This window comes from Callospermophilus lateralis, chromosome 6 (genome assembly GCF_048772815.1).
Source record: "Callospermophilus lateralis isolate mCalLat2 chromosome 6, mCalLat2.hap1, whole genome shotgun sequence".
Lineage (NCBI taxonomy): Eukaryota > Metazoa > Chordata > Mammalia > Rodentia > Sciuridae > Callospermophilus > Callospermophilus lateralis.
In genome coordinates, this window is record NC_135310.1 from 144,729,296 (window position 1) to 144,750,821 (window position 21,526).

The 21,526-nt window shown below is 41.7% G+C and overlaps 1 protein-coding gene and 1 non-coding gene across 3 annotated transcripts in view; both read left to right on the plus strand.

Annotated features, from left to right (window-relative positions):
• The window catches only part of Riok1 (RIO kinase 1), a 56,836-nt gene extending 38,720 nt beyond the window's left edge, over window positions 1-18,116 (plus strand). The window contains exons 16-18 of one of the 2 annotated variants that reach the window (XM_076859170.1): window positions 3,991-4,143; window positions 4,628-4,739; window positions 18,020-18,116. In XM_076859170.1, coding sequence (XP_076715285.1) covers window positions 3,991-4,143; window positions 4,628-4,738 — 264 coding nt within the window. In that variant the 3' untranslated portion in view covers window position 4,739; window positions 18,020-18,116. Of the gene's footprint in view, window positions 1-3,990; window positions 4,144-4,627; window positions 5,096-18,019 lie in introns of those variants that run through there. The other variant, XM_076859169.1, reaches the window with a different exon arrangement.
• On the plus strand, window positions 12,345-12,418 carry Trnat-ugu (transfer RNA threonine (anticodon UGU)). The gene has a single exon. It is a non-coding gene; the product is annotated as a tRNA-Thr (tRNA).
• Window positions 18,117-21,526: the final 3,410 nt, after the last annotated feature.

Consider the following 21,526-nt stretch of genomic DNA (forward strand, 5'->3'; position numbering starts at 1 on the left):
CCCTGTCCCATCCGCCCCCCCATTTGCTGACATAAAGACTTCAGTGGAAGGATCATAGTGCACTTTTTGAAAATTGATTGTCCTGTGAGAAGAATTGAATTGGAGGAATTCCAGTATTTTCTGTTTCTGAGATAAATGTACCAGATGCTATGGGAAAGTTGTATTTTAAATTCCAAAGCATGAAGATTTTGCTTGATAAAACTTGCTAAAAAATCTTTTTGTATGATTACCTTTTGATAAAGGAAACCTTGCTCTTTTGGGAGTGGGTGGTAATGGGATTAAGCCCAGGATACTCTACCACTGAGCTACATCCCCAGCCCTTATTATTTGTTTTAATTTTTGAGATAGGGTCTTACTAAATTGCTTAGGACCTCACTAAATTGCTGAAGCTGGCCTTGAATTTTGAATTCTCCTGCCCCAGCCTCCAAGTTGCTGGGATTGTGTCAGCATACCTAGCAAAAAACTTCACTCTTAAAAATTGCTCCCTGTTAGAGAAGGAGAAAAAAACCCAAAATAATAAAACTAGAGTTGATAAAGGAGAAATAACCACAGACATCACAGAAATCCAGCAGATCATTAGGTACTATTTTTGAAAACTCATACTCTAATTAATTGGAAAATCTAGAAGAAATGATACATTTCCAGATAAATACAGTCTGCCAAAACTGAATCGAGAGGACATAGAAAACCTGAACAACCCAATAACTTATAATGAGATAGGAGCAGTAATTAAAAACCTTCCAACAAAGAAAATCCCAGGACCTGGGTTCTCAACTGAATTCTACCAAACCTTTAAAGAAGAATTAATGTCAGTATGCCTCAAATTATTCCGTGAAACATTAGGGAATGGAACACTTTCAAATTCATTTTATGCAGGCACTATCACACTCATACCAAAACCATATAAAGATACATCAAGGAAAAAAAAAATCTATAGACCGATAATTTAATCAAATATTACCAAATCTCATTCAACAGCATATTAAAAAGATTGTATACCATGACCAAGTTGATTTTACTCTAGAGATAGAAGGATGGTTTAATATACACAAATCAATAAACGTAATTCATCACATAAATAGAATTAAATACAAAAATCACTTAGTTATCTCAATAGATGCAGAGGCCTTTGACAAAATTCTGCATCCATTCATGATAAAAAAATTGAAAAAACCAGGGATAGAACCTACCTAAACATCATAAAGGCTATATATGGAAAAACTCAAAGGCCAGCCTCATAGTAAGTAGGAAAAAACTGAAAACATTTTCTTTAAAATCTGTGACAGTACAAGGGTGTCTACTCTTATCAGTTCTATTTAATATGGTACTGGAAATTCTAGCCAGAACAATTAGGCAAAAGAAGAGCATAAAAGTAATAAAGATAGGAAAGGATGAAGTCAAATTATCACTGTTGGCAGATAATATGTTATTCTATACCTAGAAGATTCAGAAAATTTTGATGTAGTTAATAAAAAAAGTAGAAGGTTAGAAAATCAACATATAAAAATCAATAGATTTCCTATATATCAAAACAAATCTGCTGAGAAAGAAATCAGGAAAAAAATCCATTCACAATAGCCTCAAAAAGAAAAAGGGGGGAATAAATTTAGGCAAGGAGGTGAAAGTCCTCTACAATGAAAACTATAGAACATTGAGAACATTGAAGGAGGAAATTCAGGACCTCAGAAGATGGAAGGACCTCCCATGTTCATGAGTAGGCAGAGTTAATACTGTTAAAAAAACAAAAGCAGTATACAGATTCAATGCAAATCCCATCAAAATACCAATATCATTCTTCATAGAAATAGAAAAAGCAGTCTTAAAATTTATTTGGAAGAATAAAAGACCCAGAATAGCCAAAGCAATTCTTTTTTTAAAAAAAATATGATTTTTAGTTATAAATAGACACAATACCCTTATTTATTTATTTTTATGTGGTGCCGGGAATCCAACCCAGTGCCTCACATATGGTAGGCAAGCACTCTCCCACTGAGCCACAACCCCCGCTCTAGCCAAAGCAGTTCTAAGCCAAAAAAGCAGTGCTGGAGGGGTCACAATGTCTGGCTTCTAGTTACACTACAGAGCTAGAGTAACAAAAACTGAATGGTATTGGCATAAAAACTGACACACAGAACAGTGGTACAGAAGACACAGAGACAAACATTGGAGTAAAGACAGCCTTTTTAGCAAGTGGTGGTAGTTATCCATATGTAGAAGAATGAAATTTCACCCTGTGCAAAAACCACTTAAAATGGATCAGAGACCTTAGAATTAGACCAGAAACTATTCAAATTCCTAGAAAAAAAATGTAGGGTCAACACTCCAACATATAGGCACAGACAGTGACTTAATAGGACCCCTAAAGCTCAGGAAATAACGCCACAATAGTTAATGTATGAGATGGCATCAGATTAAAAAGCTTGTGTACAGCAAAGAAAACAATTAGGAATGTAAAGAGAAAAGCTATAGAATGGGAGAAAATCTTTGCCAGCTACTGTTCTGACTAGATTAGTATCTAGAATATATAAAGAACTCAAAAACTTCACACCAAAAGAACAAATAACCCAATTAATAAATGGCCAAATGAATTAAACACATGCTTCCCAAAAGAAGAAATACAGATGGCTAACAAATATATGAAAAATTTTTCAATATTATTGGCAATTAGGAAATGCAAATCAAAAGTAGACCAAGACTTCATCTCATCAGACTGAATGACAGTCATCAAGAATACAAATAATAATAAATGTTGAAGAGAGGATATGGAGGAAAAGGAACACTTTTACACAGTTGGTGGAATTGTAAATTAGTACATCCACTATGGAAATCAGTCAGAGGTTTCTCAAAAGACTTGGCATATGACCCAGCTATATCACTCAGTATTTATCCTAAAGAATTAAAGTCATCCTACTACAGTGATACATGCATACCCAAGTTTATAAGAGCACAATTCACAATAGCCAAAAGAAAATGTGGTATATGTACACAATGGAGTTTTATTCATCCATAAAGAAAAATGAAATTATGTAATTTGCAGGAAAATGGATGGAACTAGATATCATATTAAATACAATAAGTCAAACTCAGAAGGTAAAGGGTTGAGGAGGCTAGAGAGGAAAAAGGAAAAGAAAAATGGGAGTGGATCTCCTGAAAATCAAGGGGAGATCAGGAGAGGAAAAGGGACCACGGAGTGGGAGATGGTGAGGGAATAGGGAAGTGCTGGGGAGGTATGTTGGTCAAATTATATTGTTACATTGTATGTATGAATGAATATGTAACAGCAGATCCCATCTTTATGTGCAACTATAATGCACCAATAAAAAATTGGTGTCACATACCTTATTTCCTAGCTACTTGGGAGGCTGAGGCAGTCACTTGAACCCAGGAGTTGGGGGACCAGTCTAGACAAAAAAGATTGTCTCAAAAACTCAAAAAAAACCCCGAAAACCGAAAATAAATAAGTGTGCTAAATTTCAAGGAAAATGAAATTTCCTCTCAGTTTAAAATGTCATTCATATTTTTAAATTTATTGTTAGAAATGTGTTTCATAGAAAAGAAGCTGTGAAGTTATCCAAATAAATCTTTATTTTTGACCCCTGTTCCACATCCTTCCAGATCTCAGCTCAGTGCTGGGGAGGTATGTTGGTCAAATTATATTGTTACATTGATTTGCTGGAAGCAGCACAGTTCTGCTGTTGATTTGCTGGAAGCAGCACAGTTCTGCTGTTGATCTAGGTCATCCAGTAAAGCTGTACTGCTTTCACTTGGTTCTTTTCTTGAGCCCAACTGGAATGTCTTCTTCTCTTCTTTCTCCCTCATGTTGATTCTGTGATTTTGATGTTTTAGTACAAGATATTATTTTTTATAATCTATTTGCAAAGCTGAAATCCAAATTCTAACATTAGCATGTTTAATAATAATAATAATAAATAATTCTGGTATTAGCATGTTAATTGGCTTTGAATTACATCAATCTATATTAATTTCAAGGTTCCGGCACTCCTAGAAAATAAAGTTAAGGAGAAGACTTGTTCTGATTCAGAAGATACTGGAAGCTCTGAATGCTCTGACGCAGACTCTGAAGAGGAGGGAGACCGTGCTCACTGCAAAAAGCACCCCACTGACCCTGACATTGATAAGAAGGTTGGCCAAGAACTTTAATTCCCCTTTTCTTCAGTGTGTTAGCACAGCTGCTCTTATTTCTCTTTGTTAAGGATATAGCTAGATTATGATGACTGAAAATATTGATAGTAACTCTAATGATACTTTTCAATAGCTAAGTGTGAACTTTGCTTTTGAGGGTTAGAAAGACCAGGCTGCTGTTAGGAGCTCCTTGCATAGAAAGAAGACATATCTCTTTCCAGCGTTTATTTCCATTAAAATATGGAGCTTGAAAAGAAAAGTCCTTGCAGACTTTTAGTAACATCCACAGAGATATTTGTTAAGTTGACTTAAATTTCTAATAAAGCTCAAAGACTATTTTACCCAAAGTTCCACCACCAACCTATAATCATTTTCATTTTTTAAGCTATACTCACTTTTATCTTTCACATGAGTTTTTATTTAGTTGTAATAATAATATGCATACTCCAAATGAATGAAGTTTATTTTTGTTTGTTTGTTACAGGAAAGAAAAAAGATGGTAAAGGAAGCCCAGAGAGAGAAAAGGAAAAACAAAATCCCTAAACATGTGAAAAAAAGAAAGGAGAAGACAGCCAAAACCAAAAAAGGCAAATAGAGTGAGAGCTCTATCGTGTAGTCATTTTTCTTCAGTTGCTTTCTCACCTGAGCGTGGAGCTGCAGCTGGAAGATGGCTTCTTGATTTTAACCGAGCAGTTATTATGGCATCATTTGTGAACACTGATTCAAGTGTTTTCCTGTAATTATGTAAAAAGCCCTAAGTTGTCATGTCCAGATCCAGTCACTGACACTGTCTGGTATTGACAGAGGATTTGTCTAAGCTACTATTTTAATGAGGAACTTGGTACATTTTTATTTTTATATTTTTTTCTCTTGCATATCTGTTTTTAGAAGTATCATAAAATATTTAAATATTCCATGACCTTTATGTCAGTATAAAGGCACTTTAGACAAACTTGGGAAAATCATTTTTGCTTTCTTTATACTTGCCAAAAACATCTGAAATCATTTGGTTATAAGGCCATAGTTTATATAAAAGGGAGCTTTGCTCATAAGAAAATTCAATTGACCATTGATGTAATCGCTCACTGCAGCTCTGTTCTTGGATAGGAGAGAAGAAAGCCTGTGGAGGTGTGAGGGTTTGCAATTCAAAATAGGTTTCTTGGGTCATGCATAGTGGTGCATACCTGTAATCCCAGAAGTTTGGGAGACTGAGGAAGGAGGATCACAAGTTCAAAGCCAGCCTTGACAACATAGTAACCCTGTTTCAAAATAAAAAGGGCTGGGGATATAGCCCAATGATAAAGTGCCCCTGGATTCATTGTCTAGTACCACATGGAAAGGGAGGGGGGTAACTTTGGGGCTGGGGTGTGTAGCTCAGAGGTAGAGCTCGCCTAGTATGTGTGAGTCCTTGAGTTTTATTCCTAGCACTACCAGAAGTGGGGATGGGTTGATTTCTTAGGCCATATTATTGAGAGGTGATATTTCAACAAGTACTTAAAAGAATCTAAATCAGGTGCATGTCAGGAGGGAAAAGCATTCCAGACAAAGTGAAGATACAGGGAGAAAGTAGTATATGAGTTCAGGTAGTGTAAGGCTATAGGAGAGTTTTGAGCAGAGGAATGGTATGATCTGACTCCTGTCTTAAAAGGATCACTCTGACCTCTTGAAGCCAGATCAGGAAGCAAGGGTGGGAGGTGGCTGGGTATGTTTGTTGTGGTAACCCAGGTAAGAGATGCTGATGGCTTGGTCTAGGATGGTAGCAGTGGATATGGAGAGAAGGAGTTGGATATGCTAAGAGAATAGTTGAGGAGTAGGAGAGAAAGAGTGAAGAGTGACTTTGGGGTTTATGACCCAAGAAGCCACTGAGCTAATTGTAGTTGCTGCTTAATTGATGGAAAGAAATGTAGGTGGAGCAAGCTTGGGATAGGAGCGAGAAAGAAAAAATCTTATATCTTAACACTGTGCAAATATTGAAATTATCAGGTTCAGAAAATTTATTTTTCCATACTTCATGTTTAAATTAAAAAGGGCTATTTTAAACATTGCTTTCAGAAACTTTCTATATAAAAGTTAGTTTCCCCTTAAACCTGTACCTGTTTGTTTGATGGTGGATTATTGAGGGGAATCAATGGAGCTCTTAAAATTGAAGTCCAATTTTATTATATTCAAAATAATCCTCCCTCCCTGACCTTAAAGTTCAAAATATGAAACACAATTTCAGTGAAACAAAAAAGTAGTCCCTTTAAAATAGTCCACAGTGAACATAACAAGAAAATCCAAGAACAGTCTGAGCAACTCTGTATACATTTGGGAAGTTCATCTTCATGATCTTCCAGTTCTTATGATTCCAACATGTTGTTCACATCAAGTGGGTGATTTCTTAGGCTGCCTTTTGCTCAGTCTAATGTGCTTTCTCAGTGGAATTAATTCCACTTGACCAAAAGTTAGTAGGATTGAGGGAGCAATTCATTGTCTTACATTGCTGTTGGGAGGAAATGGCTTATAAAACATCAAGATTTGGAAGCGCAGGGACGTTCCAACCTGAGAGACATTTTTCTGATAACCTGTCACTGCGGTGGTTGTTTCTGCTTGTGTTCTGAGCCAGAAGACTATGAGTGATAAGCAGTGATATTAGTGTTGCCAAACTTGTCTGAAGATAACTTTCCCTTGTTCGTGCTCAGCAGAAGGCTTGGGTGTAGGAACCTAATTTGTTGGCAAACAAAACTACTGATACAGTCTACTTGTTGACTTTGATTACTATTGAATTTTGATTGCTTGGCCATTGGGTTTTGGTGTTAATGGATTGATGGCTGTACAGTAACTGTCCATTTGGAAGGATGAGGTTTGGGTCTTTGGGTGCAATGTTAAGGACATAATTTTGCCAATTGCAGATGTATCTGATTTTTTCTATCATATTTTGCTAATTTCTCATTCCTCCAAATAATGCAGATGTTTTTAAAAGTTCCTAGGAGAAATCTGGTTAATTTCTTTGAGGAATGAAGTCACACCACTTTCCTATGCTGCTGTCATTCTCAATCTTCCACCAACAAAGCATTTTGGGGACAGAACTTTGCTCAGTCTGGAGGTTCCGGTCCTCTGAGTGAAGGGGGATGGGGGAGGAAATGGAGCAGTTTTTTGCTGAAGTCTGGTCAAGCATGATTCTGTGGTTCTTGGCTCACATCAAGTTTTCTTCAGCTTTATGCCTTAATGAAGATGGACTCAAGATGTTGAAAACTTTATAGAGTGGTACAAAGAGTTCTTTGAGGACTTCTCTCCTTCCATGAGTACTCTGTTTAATTCTGTACTAGGGAGATTGTTCCTTGGCCTATCCTATTTTATGGTTGTGATCTCATTAAACTTTTGACTCAGAAAACGAAGAGATGAAGTAAGAGATGCAAAACCTTCTTTTCATTTTCAAAACCTTGACAGGTTTTCTAATTTTCAGTTGTCTATGCACATTAATAAAGATTTTGAACAGAAGAACTTGCTTTGATTTCTGAGGTTGACGATGGAAGAGTTGTAAGGATCAGCAACAAGAGCAGGTTCTACTTGAGTGTAGCTACCTGTGAAGACTTTTTGTAGCCACATAGAAGGGATAAGTTTTCACCTATGGGGCTCATAGGCCAGAGCACTCCACTTTTATCCCTCAAATTGATTGGGTTATTATATTCCTGACATTTTGGCTGGAGTTTTTGATTTTTGTACTTTTTGAGTTTGTATTTCCTTGAATATGAAGGCTTCTAGAAGTGATCCAAGGGAAACTACAATGTTAGATATCAGATATTTAAGCTGGTTTCCTAAGGAAGAGATTGTTGTTAAATCTGTGCCTACAGAGATTTTTATCCCAGTTGGTGGGATTGTGGAAGGCCCTGGATTAGAATTTGGAAACCTGGGACTGCATTTGTGGATTTATTGACTGGTTTCCAGCTTGCTTTAATTTTCTGTGCCACTCCACATCTTTCTGCTTTGGTTGCTGGTTGGTCATGGTCATGAGACAGCCCTGTGCAAGTGAGACTAGCCACACTGCCACATAGTCCTTTTTTTTTTTCAGGAGGGCAAGGGGGTCTTCTGACATGAGCAGAGCTATTTCCAATTCTCTGAGATAGGGTTTCCATGTCTTTAGTGCTGCTTAAACACTCATCAGCTTTTATCTTCAGATGAACCTTTAGCCTGTGCACATTCTGCAGAGTCATCTTGGAGCCCTATAATTCAGCAGTGAAAAGTGATGGCAGGTCCTCTGGGCCAAAATATTGTTGGAGTCTGATTGCTACAGTGCTAAGCTGGAGAGGCAAGATTACCAGTGTTAAGCCAGAGAAGCAGGAGGTCAGAATAGGGGTTTAAAGTTGCTGTACAAAGAGAGGGTCGCCCTTGCTGGGAGTGGTCAGGAACAAGTGACTGAGGTGGAATAACAGATAAGCGCAATGAAGGCAAGAGAATCAGACACCTGGCCTGGGGTTGGAAAGGGCATCTGTGTTCTCATAGGCATGATGTGAGAGTCTCTGAAAGACCCTGGGAGTCAGAGGAAGTAGGTGGGGGAGGGGCAGCATGGAAGCCTGCAGTGCAGAAGGGAAGTGAGTGGCCCCTGAGGACATGACACAGGGTACTTGCTAGAGAGCCAGGGGAAAGGGAACTATCAGAAAATGCAGGGATAAAAAGCTTTTTGTTAGTGTCTGACCATGAGTTGGAAGAGGACTGTGGGGTAGTTTCAGGGATTAGAAGAATAGGAAAGGAAGTCTGTTTTTTACTTAACTTGAATTGCAGATCCTCTTAGAGGGGTCGGGTGCATCAATTTCTCAGATCCTAATGCCATTCAGGATGCTGTAACCACTGTGGAGATAGGGGTACCTCTGTACTTAGATGTAACCAGTGGTTTATAGGTCACAGGAACAGGGTACATGTTACTAGGAGGATACAGTCAACCAAATTCAGAATAAGGGAAAGACTATAAGAAAGGTGGGTGTGTTGGCTCATGCCTGTGATTCCCAGCAACTCCGAAAACTGAGGCATGAGGATCTCAAGTTCAAGGCCAGCCTTAGCAACTTAGTGAGATCCTAAGCAACTTAGTAAAACCTTGTCTCAAAATTTTAAAAATGAGACTGGGGATGTAGCTTGGTAGTAAAGAGCCCCTGGGTACAGTCTACAGTACCAAAAGAAAAAGAGGAACTATTATTTTAAAAGATGCAGAAGTCTAAGACACATGTATCCAAATGCTATAAACTTTATTTTGATCCTGGCCAAATTATGAAAAATTGGGATGGTTTTTTAATACAAGAAGGAAAATTGAAAATGAAATAGGTATTATGACAGTAGGGAATTGTTTGTTTTGTATAATACATGATACTGTAGTTAGATTTTTTTTTAATTGTCTTATTTTTTTAAATTGTGAATATCTGGAATTACTTTAAAATACTTCATCCCTCTTTCTAAAACAAAGTGGTGATAGATAACAAAATTGGTAGATCATTAATTGCTAAAGCTAGGTAGTGATTATGTGGGAAGTCATTATACTATTTTCATGATTTTTGTGTATAAGAGTTCCTGTAAGAAAAAGTTAATTTAAAAGAGATAAAGCATATTGAGCACTTAACAGGGATTTCATAAGTAGTACTACATTACACAGTGTCTGTGTATTTGTTATTTCACTTTTTAACTAAACTTCTTTTGCTCAGGTATCAAGATTTAACCCCATGGGCTAGCAAGGTAGGTCAGCAGAATGGTAATGCCTTCTGGTGCTGGGCTAGCTCAATGTTAACGGTTTGTATCTTAAATGTCTCCCAAAGACCATGTGTTGAAGGTTTGGTCCCAAGCTGATGGAGCTGTGGGGGCTGGCGCAATGCATAATGGGAGGAAGCAGGTCATTGAGGGCATGCCCTTGAAGGGGATATTGGGACCCTGGCTCCTTCCTCTGTTTCTTTGCTTCCTGGCAACCATAAGGTGAATGACTTGGCCTTGCCATGTGCTCCCCACAGGCCCCAAAATAACAGAGCCAAGCGACCCTGGACTGAACCAAACTAAACATTTCCTTGCCTCCAGTACTAAGGATTAACCCAGGCAGGTAGGCAGGTGCTCAACCAGTGAGCTACACCCCAGCCCTAACATTGCCTCTTTTTAAGTTTTTTATCTCAAGCGTTTTGTCACAGGGACAAAAAGCTTACTAATAATGCCCTTTGGGTTCAAAAATTCAAATCACACAGTGGATGAAGTTGAACAAATGCTGATAGATGCCAAATCTGATCCTCATTTTAAAATAAGATGTTACCTTCTTGGTGAGACTTATTCTACCCATTCCATTTAAAATTGCAGTCTGCTCACTTCCAGAAGGCCCCCTTTTACTTCTACTTATTTATTTTTTGGAACCGGGAATTGAACTCAAGCGTGCTTTACCATTAAGCCACATCCCCAACCCTTTTTTATACTTGTGAGACAGAGTCTCAAAGTATAATACGTGAGTTGCCAAAGCTGGCTTTGATTTCTCCATCCTCCTGCCTCAGCCTCCAAGCTACTGGGAATACAGGCGTGCTTCACTGCACCTGTCCCCACTTGGCTTATTGTACTTTCACTACATTACTTTTCTGTAGCTCTAACAGAAATTTAACATAGAATTTACTTACGTATATTGTATATCTTCCATCCACTTGTAACCTCTGACCAGAATGTAAGCTCCGTAGGGCAGGGATTGTTGTCTTTGGCCTGATTTGTATCCCAGCACCTAAATTGGTGCCTGAAACATAATAAACTCTGAGAGATATTTAGGTGAATAATACGTGTGTTTCCTGAATAAACATGAGTCTTTCGTCAATTGAATGCACCACTGTTGTTCATCAAAATGAAAACTAGGTAATATGGGTTGGTTTGCACCCTTTAGCCTACCCCATGACCAGTGGTGCATGTTTTCAGATGCCCAGCCTGAGTTGGTGGGGTTGCAGAGCCTGCCATGCATTAGAACCCTTGGCATGGATGGAATCAAAGCCAATGAAACTGATGTATCTTCAACTAGTTGGAAGTAACAATCATTTCCATTTTGACTTTGTAAAACCATTTGAATATCATCCAAAACAATCAGAAAAATGGGCTTACTAATGAAGTATTAATCCCAAAGTACCACAATGAAGAGAAAATGAGAAAGTTTTTAAAAAATATTTGCACATTTTGCTCTTTACTTACCAATGTTAGACTTTGGTTGTTTGGGACAGGGTCTTGAACTCCTGGGCTCAAGTGATCTCTTGGATTCAGCCTCTCGAATAGCTGGGACTTTGGACTTGTGCCACTGCAAGTGGCTAGAGTAACAATTTTAAAAATGTGTTGTATGATTTCGAGAGATGTTCCTAAGTTTAAGCAAGACCTCTGCTTACCTTAAAAGCTGACAAACTCTTACAGTGACACCTGTGATGCTTCTTTTCAACAGGGTACAGAACAGTAGCCCAGGCCCAGGGGGTTGGTGTGGCAAGTATTTAGAGCAGCCCAACCCAGCTTTTCCTTAAGTGATACCAGTACTTGGCAGTAATGTTGGCTGGCTGTCTCAGGCCACTTCAGCATGTAAACACTGTCCAGGCTTACTGAGGGCAACTTGTCTAAGTCCTTCTCAGCTGTTGCTGGTAAACTGCTGGGAGTCTGGGTAAGCCATTTTATTCCTCTGTAAATTGAAGGAATTGGTCCAATGTCTTCTTTAAAATTCTCTTATTTAGAACTAGGGAATACAACTCAGTAGTAGAGCTCTTGCCTAGCATACACAGGCCTTGGGGTCAATCCACTACCACAATCAATCAGGAGATATAAGATTCATACTTAGAAATAAAACCTTTATTACCTTTTTTTTTTTTTTTGAGTGTCTCACTAAGTCTCCTAGGAAGATCTGGAACTCATAATCTATCTTTCCTCAGCCTCCTGAATTACAGGAAGCTCCTCTTGGATTACAGGCTTGTGCCACTCTGCCTGGCTGGGGATTGAACCCAGGAGCTAGGCAAGCAGTCTGCCACTGATCTGCAACCTCATCCTCCCCTCCTTTAAGTGAACCCAGGGGCTCTTTATGTCCTCAACCCTTTTTATTTCTCATTTTGAGACAGGGTCTCTCTAAATTGCCCAGGCTGGCAAACCTCCTGCCCCAGCCTTCCTCTCAAGTAGCTGGGATTTATGGTATGCACCACCATGCCCAGCCAGAATTATATCTTTTAAAAGAGATTTTTTATTAAAAGTAAAAGGGCTGGGGATGTAGCTCAGTTGGTAGAGTGTTTGCCTTGTATGCACAAGGCCCTGGGTTCAATCCCTAGCATCACAATCAATAAAATGGCTGGGTGTGGCGGTACATGTCTATAATCCCAGCTACTTGGGAGACTGAGGCAGGAGGATCACAAGTTCAAGACCAGCCTCAGCAATTTAGAAAGGCACTAAAATAAAAATTTTAAAAGGGCTAGGGTGTAGTTCAGTGGTAAAGCACTTGCTCAGCATGTGCGAGTCCCTGTCATCAGTACCTAGTACCAAAATGAATAAATTAAGTAGGTTTAAGGTGCCAGTTACCACAGAAGTCAGGTTTACTTTTTATATGAGTCATAATCTCATAAGGCAAATTTTACTGTGTCCTGTTTTAATTTGGGGATAGAATACCTGTCACTGTCCTTGCAATAACTTTTGCTCCTCTAGAGGGAGATATGCCACTGAGTTCTGATAATATATTGACAAGCCTTCCAGGAGCCTGCCTGGCAGGACTCCTCTGGTTGGAAAGGGGACCTTGATGACAGTGGACACTTGTTTGGTTGTTGGTTTTTAGATTAATCCTCACCAGAGAGCCCTTTAAGGAAGCAACTTCTCAACATATATTTTCCAGAAGTTGTACTTCATTTAAACAAGAGGTGTTTAAACTAATACACTTTAGTAAAAGAACAGCAACAGTAAAAGTAAGCTTTGCAAAGGACATAGACTAAGTGTCTGGCATGCTCTAAACTTGCAGAGATTCACTTCATCTTTCTGAGTCTCAGTTTCTTCATCTATAAGTGAAGATGTTGAACTAATGTATAAAGTCTCTGATAGTCCAGAGCAGCACTCTTCAGGGTAGTGGCTACTAGCCACGTCACTTTATTTTAGCTTACAAAAAAAAAAAAAAGAAGAAGAAGAAGAAAAAGGAAAAATTTCACTTCATTTTAAATAAGTTCCTGTTTTTTTTTGTTGTTGTTGTTGTTTTTGTTTTGTTTTGAGCTCTGGAGTTTGATCAGAGGTGTGCTTTACCACTGAGCTACATTCCTAAGCCCTTTTTATTTTGAGATAGGGTCTCACTGAGCTGTCCAGGCTAGCCTCAAACTTTTGATCCTCCTGCCTCAGCCTCTCAAGTAGATGGGATTACCAGTGTACACCATGGCTAGATTTGAGTTAGGAAAACCTGAATTCTTGTCTAGGATCTGCTACTCCTGTTTATTTTTTTATAATGTATAACCTGCCTTTTTAGAATTTTTAAATGGTTTTCATTAAGCAGCATTCAAAGCTACCAATAAAAAGATCAAAGCTGTTTAGAGGACGGGAGGCATTACTATATAGCAAAACCCTCGGAGGCTGGTACATTAGTTGCCTGACTCGGTTTCCTGAGCTGGTAGGCAGAGGGCCGGTGAGCTGGGGAAGTCATTTGACCCTGCCTACCTAGCCTTTGCTCACCTTCATAATGAGGAGGTTTGGCCAGGTGATTGGTAAGGCCTCCTCCAGTATTGACTAAGTTGGATGAGCATTGGCGAATTGAACCCACTGAACTTACTCCTTTATCTGGAATGAGGAGCAAATGTCAAATGTGATGTCAGAGAAAGTTCAAAGCTCGGCACATAGAAAGTACTTAATTTGGACAGCACAGTGGCACATGTCTGGAATTCCAGGGACTCCAGAGGCCAAGGCAGAAGTATCACAAGTTCGAGGCCAGCCTCGGCAATTTAGTGAGACCCTAAGCAACTTAGCAAGACCCTGTCTCAAAGATGAAAAATAATAACAATAATGAAAATTTTAAAAAAGTGCTGGAGATGTAGCTTAGTGATAAAGTGTCACTAGGTTCAGTTCCTAGTACAAAAAAAATTATGTTAGCTTTTCCAAATAATTCTAGGACTCTAATATAATTTCATTTGCTATGTCACTTTATTGCTGTCACCCTCTTCCAAAATGAGTGTTCCTTAATGAACGAGATTTGGAATTTGAAAACAGCATCCCTGATCAACTTGGTTTTGTTTGTTTGTTTGGTTTTTTTTGGCAAGTGCTGGGGTTTGAACTCGGGGTGTTGTACATGCAAGGTAAGCAGTCTACCAACTGATCTATATCCCCAGCACCCCCAACATGCTATTAAGTGTGGGAGACCAACCTCGCACGCCCTTGACTAAGTTAACTCCCCTGCTGGGCCATGTGGCATCAGGCACCCATGCTGCTAGCCTGCCCCGCTCTTCTAGCGCCCATGCTTGTCTTCCTTACAGCCCATGGGTGGAGCTATGCTCACCTGTTCCTTTGTAATATAACCCCTTGCCCTGTTCAGGATAGAATCTTCCATGGAAGTGCCTTGTGTCTGTCCCCTTCTCTTACTGTGCCTTTGGGTGTGGCCTACCCAGATGTCAGTCAACCTGCTGACAGTGGACATCATGAAGATACTCAGCCCCCTGAAACCTGACCCCTTGCCTCATTTGCATAGCTTCTCCTCAATAAAAGCTCGTGCTCTCTCTCTTCCTGCGGACCCTTAAGATCAGAGGAGCCGGCACAGCGACCCCAAAGAAAAAGGCATTCGTGTCTCTTGTGTGGTTATTTTGCGCAGCCCAAGTAGCCCAGTTCAACTGGAGTGACCCCTGAGCCTTTAGTCTGGAGAACAGAAACCCGGCAATTAAGTCCTTAGCACGGTGCTTGGAGAAAGAAGAGACAGAAATGACCTTTACTTCAACACTCTGCTGCTGGGAAGAGTTCTCAAGAACAAGTGAGGGCCTTCATTTCAATTGGAGATAAATTCACCCTAAATTGTCAATGGCTCATTTCTGTTGATCAGATCTTGACCTGGGCCGGGCAGCTGAGAGCCCGGAGGGGTGTGGTGGGAAGTGAGGAGAGAACGTGGAGAGGGGAGGGTGGGGAGGTCCACAGCCAAACTTACTGCTCAGTTTTCTTTGGGACCAGCCCAGCCCTGGGCTGGCCCATGACAGCAGGAGGAGCTGGCTGGTGTTCAGGGCCATCTTGTTAGGAAGCCACTCCCTGTTTTGGGCACAGGTCTACCACATTGCTGCTTGCAGGCTCCCGTGGATCTGGAACAGGGAGCTCGAGGCCCAGTTTACCAATTAGGTGATGGGTGCATGCTCATCCAGAGGGCGTGACCACGGGGCAGAACCTGTGACATCAGCCAAGCCAAGCATTTGACTCCACCCCACCTTGAGACCCCAGTGTTCCTCTGCCAAGTTGTAGGTTTCTAAAGGAGAGCCAGAGATTTGTGTTGATTTATTACTTTTCTTGAATATTTATATTTGGTTCTGTTTGGTTTGGGTTTGTGGCAGCCTTTTGGAGCATCTAGTTACCTGGCTTTGTGTAAAGTAAAATAGGAGCTCCTCTTTCTGTTGGAAAACCCAGGGTGTAGCAGCCCACACCCACAATCTCAGACACTCAGGAGGCTGAGGCATGAGGATCCTGACTTTGAGGCCAACCTGGGCAACTTAGTCCACCCCCTGCCCCGGCCAAAAAAAAAAAAAAAAAGACGGGGATGTAACTCAGTGGTAGAGCACCCCCATGTTCAATCCCCAGTACTGGAAATGCAAAAGCCCAGCTCTGGTTAGGGGTCCCCCTTTCCTACTGCCATAGCTTTATTGCTGCGTTTTCACTTCATGAACCATAGTCTACCTTTGGTATCCAAGGGGGATTGTTCCAGAAATCTCCACGGATGCCAAAATCCGCATATGCTCAAGTCCCTTCTCTGAGGGTATTTGCACATAAATTACACACATTCTCCTGCATGCTTTAAATTATCTCTAGATTACTTATGTAAATTGTTGTTACACTCTTGTATTTAGGGAATAATGACAAAAGAAAAAGTGTACCCGTGTTCAGCACAGCTCAGTGCAGACCCAGCCACCCCATTGTAGGGTAACCATGTAGTACAGGACAGGCACGCCTGAGTGCTAGAGAGACGGCGTGGATTCAGCATCGTGCTCAGTCCAGCAAATTAAAGTTTTGCCTTCTGGAACTTTCTGGAACTTTCTTTCTGAATATTTTCAATCTAAACCCATTGGTAGTTGCAGAATCTGTGACTATGGTGGGCCAACTGTATGGCTTATGCTTGCTGTTTTTAACCTTTGTCCTCCAGGGAAGAAAGTGTTCTTCACCAAAGAACCCATGAGTCCACCGGGAACATTGATCTCCCATCATTTCTCCAAAAATGCCTTCGAACCTGATATAGTGGCACACACCTATAATCCTGGCAATTTGGGAGGCTGAGGCAGAAGGATTGCAAGTTCTAGACAAGCCCCAGCAAGGCCTTAAGAAATTACAAGACCCTGTCTCAAAAAATAAGACTGGGGATGTGATTCAGTGGTAAAGTGCCCCTGGGTTCAAAACCCAATACCAAAACCACCACACAACACAAAACAAAAATCCCTTTGACTTTGAGGATCAGTTCTGAGTTCCTGGTTGGCCCAGAGGAGGCTGAAATGCTCCTGCCTCTGGAAGCTGGGGGTGGGGAACCAAGAGTAGATTCTCTGGGGACAGCTGTCTGGACTGAGAGGTGAAGTTTCTAAAGGTGTCACAAAGACAAACTCCAATTCTCTGACTGCATAGGTTTGGTGCAGACAAGATGGTCCTGGAAGGGTGTGTGGGGGAGAATCCTTCAAAGATCTTAACGATGGGAAAACATTTGTAATAAAGAACAAGCCCTTTTGAGGAGGCAAGTACAGAAAATCTGCAGGATTGTGTGGTGGGGGAGGTGTTCAGCTCAGTTGTTTTCATCTTGTCTACCCTCAGCAGGCTCTCTCTGGTCCTGTTATCTCCTTGGGCCTTCACCCCTTAGGTGGGCTTTGGATCAGCCACTATCAACATCCTGGTGAGCACAGGAGTTTATTTTCCAGAACCACATGATTTTGGGGGAGAAAAAAATCAGCACACTAGGAGGGGCTTTGGATACTGCAGGTGGAGACCAGTCGTGGGTGGGGCTGGCTGGGCTGCCAGAGGCTGGGTGCTGCTGGCTAGAGCTGTGCTCACCTGGAAACCGTGCATGGAAAACTACATGCCTGCGAAGGTTGAGGCATGAAGAAGGCCACCCAGCCCGGGAATGGGGTGGCGCAGGATCCTCTGAACCACCTCCTAGGAGGCAGTCTTTGTCCTCTTTTTAGTAGGTATTGGGGTTCAACTCAGGGCCTCGTGCATGCTAGGAAGGAGCTCGACCACTGAATCACACGCCCAGCTCTCCATGAGGAATCTTAAGAAGACTTTCACCCCATGGAACCTGATCCCAGAGGAGGGAACAGAGGTTGGGGCCGATTGCAAACCTTAGATTCCATCCCTGCACCGAAAATAAAGACAAGCTCCCCTCCCAACACCTGCAAGTGAAAAGTGGTGAAAATCCGCAGAAGCCAGACAGTTCATTAACTCTCTCTTTCTTAATTGAATATTATTCTAAGCCCATCAATGATATGCTACTGGGAGATACATAAGGTTAGATGTTGGCTCTTGTCCTTGATGTTATTGGTGCTTTCCGATGAAATTTGGATCTTGAATGTCCCTAAAGGCTCATATGTTAAAGTCCTGGTCACCAGCTTAGGGCACTATTTGAAGGAGTGGAACATTTAGGAGGTGGGGCCTAGTAAAATAAAATTAGAACATGCGGGTGGGGAGGGTGGGGGTGACCTTGAAGGGGACAGTGTGACCACAGGCCTTCCTCTTTATCTTCTCTTCCTAGGCTCCCCCACCAAGAAGTCCCACCATGATGTACTGTACTGCCATAGGCCCAAAGGAACAGGACCAAGCCACCATGGACTGAAACTTTGAAATTATAAGCCAAAATAAACCTTTTCTCTTGTTAATGTGATTATATCAGGTATTTTGTTAGCGTGATAGAAAATAAACCCCATTTATTTACTTGTTTCACTAAAAATTTTGCCTCATGCACTGTTCTAGTCATTTGGAGCTGGAAGAGGGGAACTTGGATAGAATCCTCTGATAAATGTGTTTGATCCAGAGTCAGTGTGAGTTTCCAATTTCACTGACAGTGAGTGATCAATGCTAAACATAACGGTCACTGCTTTTATCTGAAACTGTGCTGTCCGCACTGCACATATTTATGTGGGGTGGATGTGCAGCTTTGCCCTCTGAAGATGTTCCTGTTCCAAGCCAGGCAGTCCCTGGAGATGTGGGATCTGGCGCTGAGGATCTCCCAAGTGCATGTGAGGGAGATGTAGAAGGGCTTAGGCATTTGGGGCAAGATGGCCAGTGAGGGGGTTGGAGCAGGGCCAGAACAAAAGATCAGGAAGAGGGTCTTCTGATGAGGTCAGCTTCCTGCTTGACAAAAGTGTTTGTGGGCACAAGAGGGGGACCCAATCAGACAATAACTTCTGTACTTGTGCTCCTAAGCAGGGGATCTAATAGAAAAAAAAAAAAAACCAGACGCACGGACAGATTAGTGAGGAGCTCATGGACAGCGGAGATGAGGAAAGGAGGAAATTCCAGAGACCATAAAAAGAACAGGCCAAACTCCCCCACTGGATTCCCAGCTCTGGGGCCCCTTCTCTTCTATCTCTGTCTGTCTGTCTGTCTCTCTCTCTCTCTTTTTTTTTTTTTTTTTTGTACTAGGAATTGAACTCAGGGGCCCTTGACCACTGAGCCACATCCCCAGTCCTATTTTGTATTTTATTTAGAGACAGACTCTCACTGAGTTGCTTAGCACATCACTTTTGCTGAGGCTGGCTTTGAACTCACAATCCTCCTGCCTCAGCCTCCCGAGCTGCTGGGATCACAGGTGTGGGCTACTGTACCTACCCGGCTCTCTGTCTCTTTTCAATAAACCTACTTCTTGCTTAGTACCTTTGTGTCCCATTCTTCAATTCTTTGCTGAACAGAGACAACCACCTAGCACCCCGAGATGGTAGCAATTGGGGGCTCTTCCTGGATTGAAACCATCAACTCAAAGGTTCATAACCGTCCTGTTAGACAGCTGATGAGACCTGGGAAGTGACTATTGATCCTCTAGCACTTCTGTGGCTCTCTGAGGCCAGGGAGCTCCCAGCCAGGACTAGCACAGCTGAATTCCCAGACTGATGTTTTCTCCTCTTTTTCTCCTCTCGGCAACAACACGAGTCATAGGACCCATAGTCTGTGACAGAATCAGCAACGTTTCTTTTCCTTCTTCTGGGAACACAGTGCGTTGGTTAAGTCTAGGTCACTCCTTATTCATCTTTACCTTATGGAGAAACCTTGTCCTTTTTGGTCAGGATAGTTGTCCCTGATCAAAAGACCCCATGATAGAGGGACTCCTTGCCCTTTGTGAGACATTTTAGAAATTACCTCCCCTCCTCGTGGCTCTAAGGACCTCCAAAAGGAAGAGAAAGAAAAAGGAGGATATTATTAGGACCACCACAGGACGTCTCCTAGGGTTGATTTATATCACAGAAGAAAAAAAAAAAAAGACCCATAAATGTGGGCTGAGAGGCCATGTTACTGGGTCAGGGGATTCTCTTATCTCAGAACTTCAGCATAGATCTTTTTACAGGCAGATGCCTCCTCTCCAGATTCTTGTTGTCCTGAGAATTCTGAATCCCTCTTCGGCAGGAATAAGGTGGGAATGACATGCTTTCTGGGAAAGAAAGCATCAGAGAGATCCGGGTTACAAAAAGAAATATCAGGGACGTGGACCACAGGCCATGGGTAAGCTTGGCTAGTCCCGACCTGGACACGGTCCCCTTCCGATAGATTCTGGGCTAACACAGTCTACCCAATTGACAGGCCAGAGCCACCCCTCCGGATTTGTAAAAGAGTGAGATGAGGATTGGGCGACCCCCATCAAGACCTCTCTTTTTTCTTTTTGTTCCCATAAGGATTCCAATTCTTCCAAGATCCCAAGAGGCTCACCCCTCTCCTATCTGCTCAAAAACTGGGATAATTTGGACCCCCAATTAAAGAAAAAACCTTTGATCTTGTTTTGCACTGAGGCCTGGCCTCCTTACCGGTTAGGAGATGGAGAAAAGTGCCACCCTAGGGGACCCTAAATCACAGCACTATTCAGCAATTAGACCTTTTCTGCCAATGGAAGGGCAAATGGAGTGAAGTTCCTTATATAGAATTGTTCTTTTATTGAAGGGATCATCCTGAACCAGCAAAGGATTGCAAGCTTCACTCTCCGACCCTAGAGACAGTCTGCTGCTCTAAGCCAAACACCAAGTCCCCAGAACAGAAAAACTTATTGACAGAGGAAAAAGAGATCTTTACCAGTTAAACAGGAAATTCCCTCAGCCCCAAATGAAGGAAAAATAGGTCCTAAGACTGCTTCCCCTTTATGTTCAGGTTTAAAAGGATTGCAGCCCAGTTCTCCTGATCCAGGGACGAATTTTACCAATGATCCCAGAGTTGCTAGGAAACCTGCTACACAGGGCATATTTCCTCTCAGAGCAATGAGAGAGTGTGTGTGTGGGGGGGTTTGCACCTGAGATGGTACATGTCCCTTTTACACTAACTGCATTAAAGGACATAAAGATAGACCTAGGGAACTATACGGAAAACCGAGATCAACACCTTCAAACCTTCCAGCAGTTATCAAATCTTTAGGACTTAGCAGGAAAGGATGTTATGTTGCTTTTGAGTCAAACTTTAACTTCCTTGGGAAAACAAAGGGTGTTGGAGAGGCTATTGAAACAGGAACAGCGGGAGGGAAAGTAACCCTGGCTGGCAAGAGTGGGGACGTCCCCAGGGGAGTCAGTCACTGAGCCAAACTGGGATGCTGGCAAGATAAAGATGAAGGGACAGACATCACTTTATGTATTGGGTGTTAGAAGGACTGAGGATGACCCAAGTTAAGCCTTTCAATTATGCCCAACTGACCACTGTAATTCAAGGGGGAAAGGAGCCCCCAGTAACCTTTCTACAGAGGCTCTGGGAGGCCCTTACCAAACACAGGGATATTGAGCCAGGGTCACAGATGGAGGAGACCATTCTTAAAGATAAATTCTTGACCCAATCCGCTCCAGAATATGGAGGAAGCTCCAAAAACTGGCTGCCGAACAAAACTTTGGACCAATGAGTCCAGAGTGCTACAATAGCCTTTTATAATAGACACCCCGAAAAGCAGAAAAAGGACAAAGGACATGGAGAATTGATGGCAGCCATAGGAGCAGGTGCCCAGGGGTCCTCCTCCACCTCCTGTTTCTCTCCTGGGAAAGAAGGCCACTTCAAACAAGATTGTCCCCAGAGGTGTGGA